This window comes from Paroedura picta, chromosome 4, assembly GCF_049243985.1.
Source record: "Paroedura picta isolate Pp20150507F chromosome 4, Ppicta_v3.0, whole genome shotgun sequence".
NCBI classification, from domain to species: Eukaryota; Metazoa; Chordata; class Lepidosauria; order Squamata; family Gekkonidae; genus Paroedura; species Paroedura picta.
In genome coordinates this window covers 94,806,202-94,818,992 of record NC_135372.1, presented here as the reverse complement: position 1 = coordinate 94,818,992, position 12,791 = coordinate 94,806,202, and the positions used below count along the sequence as shown (strand labels likewise).

General features: G+C 40.2%; 1 protein-coding gene across 1 annotated transcript; it reads left to right on the top strand.

Annotated features, from left to right (window-relative positions):
- Nucleotides 1–77: 77 nt before the first annotated feature.
- APOBEC2 (apolipoprotein B mRNA editing enzyme catalytic subunit 2) lies at nucleotides 78–11,838 on the top strand. Its single transcript, XM_077334376.1, has 3 exons — nucleotides 78–417; nucleotides 9,949–10,496; nucleotides 11,257–11,838. Exons 1-2 carry the CDS (start codon nucleotides 290–292, stop codon nucleotides 10,487–10,489), a joined length of 669 nt encoding a protein of 222 aa, XP_077190491.1. The 5' UTR covers nucleotides 78–289; the 3' UTR covers nucleotides 10,490–10,496; nucleotides 11,257–11,838.
- Nucleotides 11,839–12,791: the final 953 nt, after the last annotated feature.

Here is a 12,791-nt window from a genome sequence, read left to right as displayed (position 1 = left end):
ACTGAACTCGTCACTTCATATTTAAAATAAAAGGGGCCAGAGAGAGGCAGGGGCCAGAGTGAAAGTGAGGGTGAAGCGACATCTGAGAGTGCTGGGGTCATCCTAGCCTGCTCCCACCCCTGCTGCTGCTGCTAGGGTTCCATATATAGTTCTTGACAACTGTGTCTACGGCTGGAGCCTTCAGCTCCTTGCCTCTCCTGTCACATTTCCACTTCTGCAGACCAAGAACAGCTTGCAGGGCAGCGCTTACTTTCCTCTGCAGGGATCATTGGACCCCCATTCCTGCAGTATGGCTGAAAAACAGGAGGAGCCCCAACCTCCCCAGAATGGTGAAAAGGCTGAAAATGCGGAAAATGCAGAGGAGGCAGAAAAGCCCAAGGAGCTGGAGGAGCTGCCACCTTTTGAAATTGTAACAGGGTAAGAAACCTGTGTTACCTCATATTACATGGCAGCAGTGGCATATTGCCACTCAGTCATACAATATCTGGCTGGCACAATAACTGGGTTTTAAATTAAAGTAAATACTTTTACTTTGCATGTAAGGTTTTTGGGATTAAAGATGGAACTAGAGTGCTCTGAGAGCTATAATTTAGGATAGATACTCTGGCGTGTGAGTATTGTTGTTGTTGTTATTTAACCAGGGAAGGCTTCAACACTTCACTGGCAAATCCATTTATTCTGAGATCATTTAAGATTCTAATGCCTCTCAGGGAGAAAATCTCACTTGTTAAAGATGCCGTCTGCTTTGAGACTTCACATAAGCCTGCAAAAATAGTGGACACTTGTTAGACTTTTACCTCATCAGAAGCCTTATTAAAAGAAAAAAGAGAACACTATCTAAATATCACTGAGTAGGTCTGGAAGATCTTATGATCTTTAAAAAGCTGCATTTTTAAAGTTCATATCTGGGTACCTAATTGAAATTATGGGAAGAGACCAATCATAGTGGGAAATGATAATCCCCAATGAAAACCCTACTAGGACTGTTACTAGAGAAATGAAATAGTAAAATGTTCATTAAAGCATCAGCTGAGCCATCACACATGGCAGTGTGGCAGGTCCATGCAGTATCCCATGTGGGATTGCACAGTGATCACACCAAGGGACATGTATATAACACAATCAGCAGCTTTCAGCCACATATGGATTTTCTTTTAACTTTCTGCTCAGCAATAAGTTTTACAAGCCATCACCAAACCACCATAAATGCAATGTTTTGTGTCAAGTAGGGCTTAGGCAGTAATAGACTGCCAAGAAATATTTATACATTCTTAAGCAAATAGTTTACATTCACTAGATAAGTCACCTTGTGGCACAAAGGAACAGAATAAGACCTCACCAGATTCAATGCAGATGAATGGAGCTAGTTGTATTCTTAGGCTGTGTTCTGTTGCCATCCCAAACACAGGCAATCAGAAGTTACATGCACTTTTGATCAAGTATCATTTTACTCTGTCCTGGGGACTTACTTAAGCCATGTCAGGATCCAGCAATGATTTATCACTAAACGTTTCATATTTTCCCCTCTATAAATTATCAGTTCTGACTCAGAACATATGGGAATATTGAGGGGATAATTTTTGCTTGGCTTTTTTTTTGACAATTGTAACATTGCTAAAAAGGCAATGTTGATGCTAAAAAGGGTGATGAGTGATTTCTTCATGAACTGGGATTAAGGAATTATTTGATTGGAAAATTTCTCAGTAAGGCAATTAAGACAGACAATGGGATGTATCAGATTGTATTATTTAGTTACAACTGTGGTTTTAAAAAGATTTACTTCTACAGCATCAGTTCAAATAAGGCTATTATAGTCATAAATCCTATGATCGTATGTCATAAAACTATGGATTTTAACTTTTAAAAAAGGAAGTCACTTTAAGGGGAGTCCTGATTCTGCATACTTTTTACAAGCTTTTCTCATGAAGTGGAAGATACTGGCTTACTTATTTTATCCTCACAATATTTTTCTGAAGAACATTTTGTTTGAAATATGCAAGATCTGTGGTGTTCATAATTCAAAAGGATATGGAGAATATCATACAGGGGGCACCAGAGGAGATGTGTATTTAGCATAGTTAGATTATGAACTTCCTGAAGTTTTTCAAGTAATCTTCTCCAGAGTCCTGATTGGCTCAGTAGGAGACTTCCTGCTTCTTTGAACTCACTTCCTCCCTGCTTGCCTCCAGAACAGGCAAAATGAATAGAGAACAAGTTAAACAGGACTTTCTCTATATACAAAATTGTTTCCTTTCTAAATAAAACTATTTTATTCTTTTAAGCAGCTTGGTGCTATGTTCTCTTTGCATGTTTAAACTGGGCCAACACAGGGACCCAGGAACTGTGCAAGGACACCCAAACTGGTCTAACAGTAGGATCAACACATCCAAGAAGTACAAGTGACAAAAAAGATCATCTACTCTTTCTTGTGGTACATTTTGTTTCATTTGTTGTTTAGTGATATATTCCTAAAATCAACCCAGGCAAAACAATAATCTATCCTAAATTTAGTCATCAGAACAAGAAAATCTAAACAGAATTATTGCAGTATATGACTAAAGGCTGAAAATTTAAAACCAAAACCCAAAAAAAAGACTGTGTACCATTCTTCTTTCAAATGGAGACCAGGATGCTAAGAAATTATAATTTTCAGAGGCCATTCAATGAGCCTTTCATTGATAAGATTAATTCCTGATCAGCACAGGGAATTACACTAATTCACTTCAGTTATATTTAATCAGAACTCAATTGAGACCTAGTTTTTCTTTCTCTCATTACAGATATCGAATTATGTGACTCACATTTTCAAAGTCAGTCTTATTGCCAATAATTACTATTTGGAGTAATTACGGTGCATGTCTTGTATACATCTGAGCTTGGCACAGAACAAAAGAGTATGCACCTCTCGCATATCAAAGCATTTTGTGTTTGCTGTTTCTAATGTTCTCTTGCACATACACAGATACGAATGGAGATACATAAAATCTTCCAGATTCAAGAGTGTAGCCATTGCAAAATGGGTTGTAGACCACCACATTGGCTCTCCAAGTATCAGCTGCTTCCTGAAACAAACTAACAGTGCCAAACTAAACAGAGTTACACCCCCATAAGCCCATTGCCTTCAGTGGATTTAAGAGGATATAAATATGTGTAGAAAGACAGGGTTAACACAGCTATTCCTCTGGAATTCATCAAAACCATGAGCATCTGTAATCAGTCAAGAAGGATGCCCCTCCCAAATTCTCTTTTTAAAAACATTTCACCCATAGAAAGTAATTGCTGCAAGATCTCAGTCATAAAGAGGAATGCCAGTTCTGATTTTCTATTTATTCAAGGTTCAGTCTGATGAAGCTGATCATCTAGCTAATTAAGAGAATTGAAAACACTAAACATAGCAACATTTTTTCCTAATTGTCCTATGAAGATCAAGCATTTCAGTTGCTATCCTTGGATTAGGAAACTTTCGTGTTGTCTTGCCAAGATTTCTTGTTTAATGCTGCCCCAAACAGGTGCAAGCCATGGAAACTGTTCTGGGAATCTGGTTGGGCTTAACAATTACGAATACCCCGTGGCCCGTTTCTTTTTTTTGGGGGGGGGTTAAGACTTGTCTCCAAGTATGCATGTCAATTTCATGCGATATATTCATTCATTTACACTACATTTTCCCACAATTAAAATTAAATTACTAACCAACAACTGCAGCACTAAGGCTGGAATAACACAAGTGCAAATCCTGCTGCCTTCTCCTTAGCAGTGGCAAACACAATCATGCTGCTGCCTATCACCAGCTGTCAAACTTCATTCAAAATCCACATCCCAAAGTGAAGATTGGTTCTTCAAGGTGGATATCGATCAGATCTATTAATTTATAACCCCCCCAAAGATTATGCGGAGTTAAAACTGACTCACATAGAATCATTCATGCAAAGTGCCCTTACACTGTAAGAGTAGTAACAACAGAATATTCAACATGATTACTTGGAAGAAACAGCCAGTGAAATTGGTAATGTTTATTTCCAACAAGTCTGATGGTAGTGTTATGCTTAGTGATGACTTCTTAAACAGCTTTATAACTCAGTAGGATAGGATGATGTATACTCCCAAGCAGCATACTTTCTTTAAAACTGTTCTTTGAGGAAGTTGCTGTTGATATCATCAAATGGGTATGATAATTCTTGTGTATATTTACAGAGTAATATATGTGACTCACATTTTCAAAATCAATTTCAAAAAGAACTTTGGCATATTTTATTCAGAGACTCGTGTATATTTTATTGATTTTTTCAGTAAAGAAGGTGTTTTATATTTATAAACAGAGTTGCCACAATTATGTTATATTTCCTATACAATCATTCACATTTGGAAATGGCTTATTTCACAGCCAGTGTTCTAGTACACTGTACTAGATCAGTGTAACTACTAATTTGCAAACCAAATTGTGTGGCAGTAGTGGTAAACCAGTGCCTTTAGATTGTGAATGTAAAGATGAGTTAAGAATGGAACATTTTTTGTTTTTAAAGTCTTTAACAGTTTTGCATTTGTTACCACTGAAAGCCAGCACTTACATGTGAAGAATTCTATAATGCTTTACGCTCTGCGGGGGCTAACATATTGGTCATTCCCGGCCCCAAGGAAGCCCGCCTGGCCTCGACCAGGGCCAGGGCCTTCTTGGTCCTGGCCCCAACCTGGTGGAATGAGCTCCCGGAAGAGCTGAGGGCCCTGCGGGAATTACCAGCATTCCGCAGGGCCTGTAAGACGGAGCTCTTCCGCCAGGCTTATAGTTGAGGTCGGGCGGTAAAAAGATCAGCCCCCCCCCTCACAAACTGGCGGTAGAGAGTGTCACCCCCCCTCCCGTAGTTGAGGATGCGGAGACTAAATGAGTAAGATTAAGCCATCATTGTTGCCACTGTGACCAATTGGTTACCAACTATTGTAAATTTATTGGAATTATTGTTATTTTATGGTTTTTAGGGGATGGGGTTATGTAAGCCGCCTCGAGCCTTTGGGGGGGAAGTGGGGTATAAATACAACAATAACAATAACAATAACAATAACAATAACAATAACAATATAAAATGCCATGTATAATGTGCTAGCCAAAATGAACTCCCCAGGATGAGTTCTCCAGAATACATGCTAAAATACACCTAATTTTTCCAATGGTGATTGCAGACCACTGAAGTAAGTGACATTATTGTAATGTCAATCAAGTTAAAGGAAAAATGAATAGGGAACCTGCTTATGCCTTGAGCTATTTAAAATGTGTTCATTCTTAAAAGCCTGGGAGGCAGGCCTAGTTTAAGGATTTGTGGGGCCCATGGCATCTGAGCCAATTTAAGGATTTGTGGGGCCGTAGCAGAGCCACACAAGCGACCATGGATGTCCTGACCCAGGGATAGATGGAACTTCAGAAGCAGCTTCTTGAACCTTGGTGAGATACATAATGCAATGTCCCAATATCTAAGGGGATCTTCATACTTATGCAGCTTGTGGCCTGCATGCATGGTCAAAGAGCAATGTGCAAGCTTAGTCACTAACTGAGCATGTGTATTGCCTTTTTTTCATTCTTGCAGTCCATGAATCACATGTATGAAGATCCCCTAACGATCACAATATGAAGCCCCCCTAACCATACAGCACTGTGGGGCTCCTGGATCCATGGACCTTGTAGCACATGCTACATGTGCTACTAAGATAAATAACTTCTTAGACTACTCTTTTCCAGAAGGCCTTCAGGATGGATTGTAATTGGAATGGTGCTTGTTAAACTATTTAGGCCCCTTACATGTCAAATATTCACTGATTTTATAATGAACTTGTTTGTGCTTTAATCCAGTGGTCCCCAACCCCTGGTCCAAGGACTGGGACCGGTCCATGGATCAGTTGGTGCCAGGCCATGGCTCCTCCTCCTCCTCCCCGGCTGCTGCCTTGGGGGCTGCCCTGCCACTCTGCCACCGGTTCACCTTTGGTGCTCTCCGGCGGCCGCCATGGCTGGGGCTCCCCGGCAGCATGGCACTGCGCAGCTGCTGCTGGCAGCGCCCCCAGTGGGTGGCGGGAAGTCAGGGGCACCAGCAGGAAAGCAAGTGGAGCAGGGGCTCAGACGGTGGCGACGTCCCTTGGCAAAAGACTACCCCCCCCCCCAGGCCTCAGTAAAATTCTCAACCATTGACCGGTCCCCGGTGATAAAAAGGTTGGGGACCACTGCTTCAATCAGTTATGAAGTCCCTTGAGAAGCCTCAAGCAGTGTAAAAGTTCACTGTACACATTTCTTGACTACTTCTGTCTCTCCCCCATCTCGTTTGGGAAGTATCACCTGCTGTAAGCTCTGCTTGTTTTCTGAAAGAAGCTACATAGACCCCATGTCCTAACAATTTCTCATGTATTAACATTATATAGTTTTAGTCCTCATATACAGGAGTGAGACGTTAGAATATCAGTTTGCCTGTATAAAGTCTTCTGAGACATGAACAATAAATTCTTAAGAAGGGAATTCAAAGCCATACAAGATAGTTTGAACACCATGTGTCAGAGACATGTATATTATGTGCTGGTAATTTATGGGACATATGGTTTATTTTTCCTTTATCCTTTCAGTGATGAATGTTTCAGAATGGCAGGTACGGGGCCATCTGGAACAATTTGTAATTGCTAAGGTCAGACTTTACAGTGTTAGAGTAAGGGGCTTTACGCACCGGGATCTTTGTTGCAAATTGGTCACTGAATGAAAAATCGCCATTTAAAATAGTGGAATTCGTCGTTATGCATACCTGCCTTTGTAGTGGAATCCAGTTGCGTTTTGTAGCGTTTCCCACAGCTTCTGGTCTCGGCAGAAAAGGAAGCGCTATTGCCAAGCTCGTCCCGCCCCTGGCCGTCAAGCAGCCAATGGGCAGCCGTTAGCATGCTCCCAAACAGCCCCTTTCCCTTTAAGAAAGGTTTAAAAAAAAAAAAAACAGACCCATTGTAACGAATCTGTGTAGATTCGTTGCATTGGAGAGACCCATCCAGCTGCCTAATGTGAGCTGTCGTTTGATCGTATGATCGTTGCCACGCTGCCTCGAGTGATTAAAAAAAAATCCCCCCCCTCTCACGGGCCCGATTTTCGGCTGAATTAACGTGTAAAAAATAAAGGGACTTTATTTCAGCAAACGGGCTTTTCTGTGGTTTGTGCTTAGTGACTAAAGGTGAAGGACTGAAGCCAGGGAAGCCTCTAAACAGAAAGAGGCTCGCTGGTGCGTTTATCCCCGCTCGCTCGGAGAAAAAAAATGGTGATCGCTTCGCCGGAAGTTTGGAGGACAGGCTCAGGAGGAGGGACTTTGAAGAAACCGCAACAATGTTAACACACAGGTCTTTTTCGCTAGTGTTGCAGATTGGTTGCAAGAGTGTAGCGCTTTCCGGAGGGTGAATCCACTTTTTGGGATTCCCCTGAAAGCGCTACAAGGAAGCGCTTTTTGCAGATTGGTTTCAGGTGTGTGGCAGATTGTCTACGACGTCGTGCGTTATGGCAAATCAATAGCGTTTCCAATTGGCAACCATTGTGCGATTTTGAAGGCGTGCAAAAAGCCCCTAAGAGTTGCTTAATGTCTGTTTGGCAGCAAAATTTAGAATCTACCCTTACATTGATCCAATAACAATATTTAATTTAAGCAGAATGTAAAAAATAGGTGGTTGTGCTACTTACACCATGTATACTGGCTTCATTGGTATTCGCAATAAGCAAAGTCACAAACTCCTGGACTTCTTTAACTTGGTATGCCTTGATACATACTAAAGTCATTTGAAAATCAGTTTTAATGGTAAAGTGGAATTTCTGAAAGATTCCAAAAAATCTGCAATATTAGTTGCTGCTGTAAAGACAACAAACCAAACTTAAAGACAACTACTTTTTACAAACCTAGAGGACTAGCTATGCTTGTCTGTTGCAGCAAAAACAAACCAGAGTCTTGAAGCACTTTGAAGACTAAGTACTGAAATAAAACTTAATTAGTCTTCAAAGTGCAACTGGACCTTTTCTAATTTTTTATTTTTACCAAATGAACCTCTTCAGCCTTGTTTATTGTACAAATGAGTACAATAATTTGAAAAATCAAGTAGCCAGAGCTGTGATGAAAACACAATGTTACTGGTCTTTTGTCATAAAGAGAATTAAGGGAAAGTAGTGGCTGAAAACAGCTCCACAGCTACAACAGCTAAAGGCTAAATGTAGATCAGTACTGAAGAACTATATTGGAGAACAAGTCTGTTCTATGAACAGTAAAAAATCTAAATATATATGTTTTGCCCCAGTGTGAACATACAACTTAAAACAGTCAATTTTGAACCTGCAGTCACCTTAGTTTAAAGTTTGCCTCCTTTTATTCCACATGAAGCAGCCTGGTGCTGATTAAGATGATTGGCCTATCAAGATCAGACTTGTTTTTATTCTGACTGGCAAACATTCTTGGTGTGATCCTGTTTAGTGATATTTATGTTATCTAAAGTTCTATCAGGCTTTCCTTATTAATAAGCCCTTTTAAGAAGGAATGGGTCTGATACCATATACCATGTGGGCAGACAGACAGAAGAAAACATCTGGACCATGACATAGCAAACATTTTAGCTTCAGCTAACAGATAAGATTGAGTGTCAAAGCAAATGGGCAAACTGGTGCAATATAAAGAAGGCAAACTTTAAAATGGTACGCAGAAGTAGACAAATAATGAAACAATTCACAGAGCAAAACATAGAAGACTACATGGATTGCTCTTCTTTTCTTGCATAAAAAACAAAGAGTAGATACTATGTGCCTGAGGAGACTGAAGGCATAGCTGGTAACAGTAGCACCAAGTTGCAACTAATTTCCTCTTCCTCTTCATGATATGACAGCATTCCCAGCAGTTTCTACCATCCAAATTACCTGAAATGATGAGAGGACTTTACACACAGAACTACACACATTAGGAAGATTGTACAATTTAAGTCAATTTATATCCTTCCAAGTCCACTGAAGTCAATGAGCTTAAGGATGTAATTTTTTTTTTCCATCAAGTCATGGGGCTTTCAAGGCAAGAGATGTTTAGAGATGGTTTGAATTTTGCTTAGGATGGCACTATTAAGCTTTGATTAATTCAGCCTTTCACAGTTATTTACCATTGAGAAACCACTGAAATGTCCAAATATATAAACAAATAAATAAACATTCATCTGGCTTTAAGAACCCCCAGAACTGGTGTGATCATGCAGAATATGGTTGGAAAAGATGCCCACCAGGGGTCCCTTCTCTTCCCACCCCCTACAGGCCCATCATTGGTCATGGGGGGAGGGGAGTTGACATAACTATATACGGTCATTTCACCCCCGACAGCACCACCACGGCCCTACCTGGTCGTACCACTGGTGGCTGGGCTGACGGCTCCACAGCCGGCCAGCCTGCTGCGCGTGCTGGTGGCAGGTTCAAGCGGCAGGTAGGCTAGGGCACCACGGGAGCACCCTCCACAGCGGGCAGGCAGCGTCTGGCTGCGAGGCTGTATGAGCGCTTCACAGCTGACTTCTGTGGGCAGGCGCTTCAGGGGATGGCCCAATCTGGGTGTGCCCGCATGCCGGGATTGACCCATGGAGTCAGAAGCAGAGTCCGGACACCCAGACACTGCTCCTTCCATAGGGGCTCTTCACAAATATAAGAGCAACTACTGGTTACAGATATATTAATTCCTACCCATTTACTAAACCCTTCCAGGGCCATCAAGAATCTCCAGGGTTTCACAAATCTCTGGTTGAGAAAGCTTGGATTAATTTGTTTTGTGCAGTAATGCAGCTGTTATCAAGTTATCTTAAAACATACAACTCTCATTAAAATTATTTCTTGAAAGGCACTACTACTATAAGACATTTTAAAAAACTGTTTAACAGCTTTGTAACAACTGTATAAACTGAACAGCATAACTGAAAACCTCCTTTCACTTTCCTGTACAGGGAACGGCTACCAGCCTTCTTTTTCAAATTCCAGTTCAGGAATGTAGAATACAGTTCTGGAAGGAACAAGACCTTCCTATGTTACATCATAGAGATTCAGGGCAAGGAGTCAAAGTCTTTCCGGGGTTACCTGGAGGATGAACATGCAGCGGCCCATGCAGAAGACGCCTTCTTCAATAACATACTGCCCACATGTGAATCTGGTCTGCGCTACAGTGTCACCTGGTATGTCTCTTCTAGCCCCTGCATGTCCTGTGCTGATCGGATAACTAAGGCACTGCAGAAAAATAAGAACCTGCATCTCTCCATCCTGGTTGGCCGTCTCTTCATGTGGGAGGAGCCTGAGATTCAGGCTGCCCTGAAGAAAATGAAGGCAGCAGGCTGCAAAATGAGGATAATGAAGCCTCAAGACTTTGAGTACGTCTGGAAGAATTTTGTAGAGCAGGAGGAAGGTGAAGAGGGAAAGGCATTTGAACCCTGGGAGGACATTCAAGAGAACTTCCAGTTTTATGATGAAAAGCTTGCTGAAGTTTTGCAGTGAGGTTCAAGTAAGTATATGACTTTTAAGAACTGTATTTCTACTCATAATCGAATCTGTTTCTCATAATTGAATCTGACAAATGATGGAAATTTAAGATAAAGCACAGGATGATCAGGGTAGTAGCTACATTTATAATACTTTCCTTCCTCTTTCAAAACAGCCAGATTTAGTACTCCTTTGTAATTTACATGGGAGATACAGCCGTTGCAGAAAGCCCTTTCCACACAAGAGACCCCATATAGCTCCTCCAGCATGGAAGGTCATTCCTCATAATTTGGCCCAATTGCCACACCACTTAGAAGTTTTTCCTAAATTGCACCAACATATACAGCATCTGTATATGTTGGTGCAATTTATGTCTCCAGTTCTATCTAAACTGGTCATTTCAATACATTATATGTAGCAAGTTTAATACAGATGCAGGTTTCAAATAGTAGTGCCTTCCCTGCAGTTCAAATTCAGTGATGTGAATGTCATCAATTTAAAGCAAGCAATACAGCATTTGCTTTTCACGTTTTAATGTTGCAGGAATAGGCACACAGCAACATTCAAATGAAAATCCTATCCTATAGTGTAAAATAAAAGTCTTCTGTGTAATGCCAGGTGTCATGTCCAAGGGGTGAAGAGATAGAAAACCAAACAACTCCCACCTCCATTAGAGGAAATGATTTTACATAATCCAGTTTGCAGGATGCATAGCTTATTTGAATAGTAAAACACCAGAACATTTTAAAATAATAACTCAAAGTCTCAATTTCTCTCTTCAGGGCCTGCTTGTAAGAGATCTGCCAGTTCTATGGAGAGACAACCGTGATATACTCTGACATCTGGGACTACTCCCTTTAGCCCTCCAGGCCCACTCTCAAGCAGAAAATACTACTGAACGTCTCTAGTCAACATGCCATTGTGCTGACTAAAAATACATTTATCGTGCTGCATGGAGGCATTTGGTTGTCTGAAACAGATACGGCTGCCCTGCTGGAAAAGCAAAAGCATTGTGTTCAGGAATGAAGTTAAAAGTCTGCAGTGCAAATTTCTTTCATTTAAAACTTCATGAAGAAAAATTAAATTACATCAGAAAGTTTCCTTTAAAACAATACTGCAAATTAAGTTTAGGAAACATTTAAAAAAAAATAGTACAGATCTTTTTGTAATGGCAATAAGTATATAAAATGTGCTGTTATTTCTTCCTCTGTGCATAACTGAAATCAGTGGCTTAATATTATGGTTAACTTCTCTGTAACAAATGTAAGAAGTAATGCTCAGCATCTCTTTTATCACAAGTATTCATATTGTAAACAGAGCAACTAAGACAATAAAACAAATAGCCCTTGCTGTTGCTAATTTGACTGAATGCCTTTGACTATTGACCTTTGAGTTTTAGAGGTTCCCCCATCCTGCTTCCTGAACACAGGCAAGCAGGCAGGGTAAGAAATATTTCAACAAGGTCATTCTCACCAGCATGATTCTGTGTCAAAATGACGTGAAAGCTTTAAAAAAAAAATGAACATACCCACTCCAGGGCAGAGCTGCTGACATGAAAAACTTACAACTTACAACTAAGTTTTTTTTAATGTGGAGGTTTTTTAAATTATGTAAACCACTACGAGCCAACTGGATCTGAGTGGTAGTTAGCAAACACAATAATAAATAAATAAATAAACAAACAAATAAATAAATAGGAAAACAAAGCAGATAAGGGCTGGAATAATGTAGTAAAATGATACCAGTATATTGGTGTGATGCAACTATTTTATTTATTTATTATATTTATATAAATTTATATAATTTATATATTTATATATATTTATATTTATATACTGCCCTATTTATATAAATTTATATATTTATATATCGCCCTCCCTGGGGTGGTATATAAATGATAACTATTCATTATCAGCAGTTTGGCCAACAGACAAATGATTTAGACCTGAAGCTCAGTCCTGATCAAATCCTCCAAATACAGGTGGACAACCACTATGAGCATTAGCCTTACAGGCTATCACCTAGCTCTTTTCCAGCTACCACACAAGGCCCAGCACAGGAGTACACATTAAGGCTTTTTTACACAGAAAGATATTACAACTCAAAAACAGATTCCCTAACTGACAGGACTGTGTCAAGAGTTCAACACAAATACATTTTATTTTATCTTTTGCACCAATAGGAAAGCAACCAATGATGTAATACCAACTGCTATAGTAGTAACTATGTATCCAGACAACCTAGGCACATTAATGTTTACATAACAAGGGGTGTTCTGAGTAGAGGGGAGGAGCCTACATACTCTTTCTATAGATTA

Coding starts and splice junctions, on each gene's coding strand:
- APOBEC2 (XM_077334376.1), top strand. CDS start 290: ATGGCTGAAAAACAGGAGGAGCCCCAACCTCCCCAGAATGGTGAAAAG. Junction 418..9,948: donor CCTTTTGAAATTGTAACAGG/GTAAGAAACCTG, acceptor TTTCCTGTACAG/GGAACGGCTACCAGCCTTCT.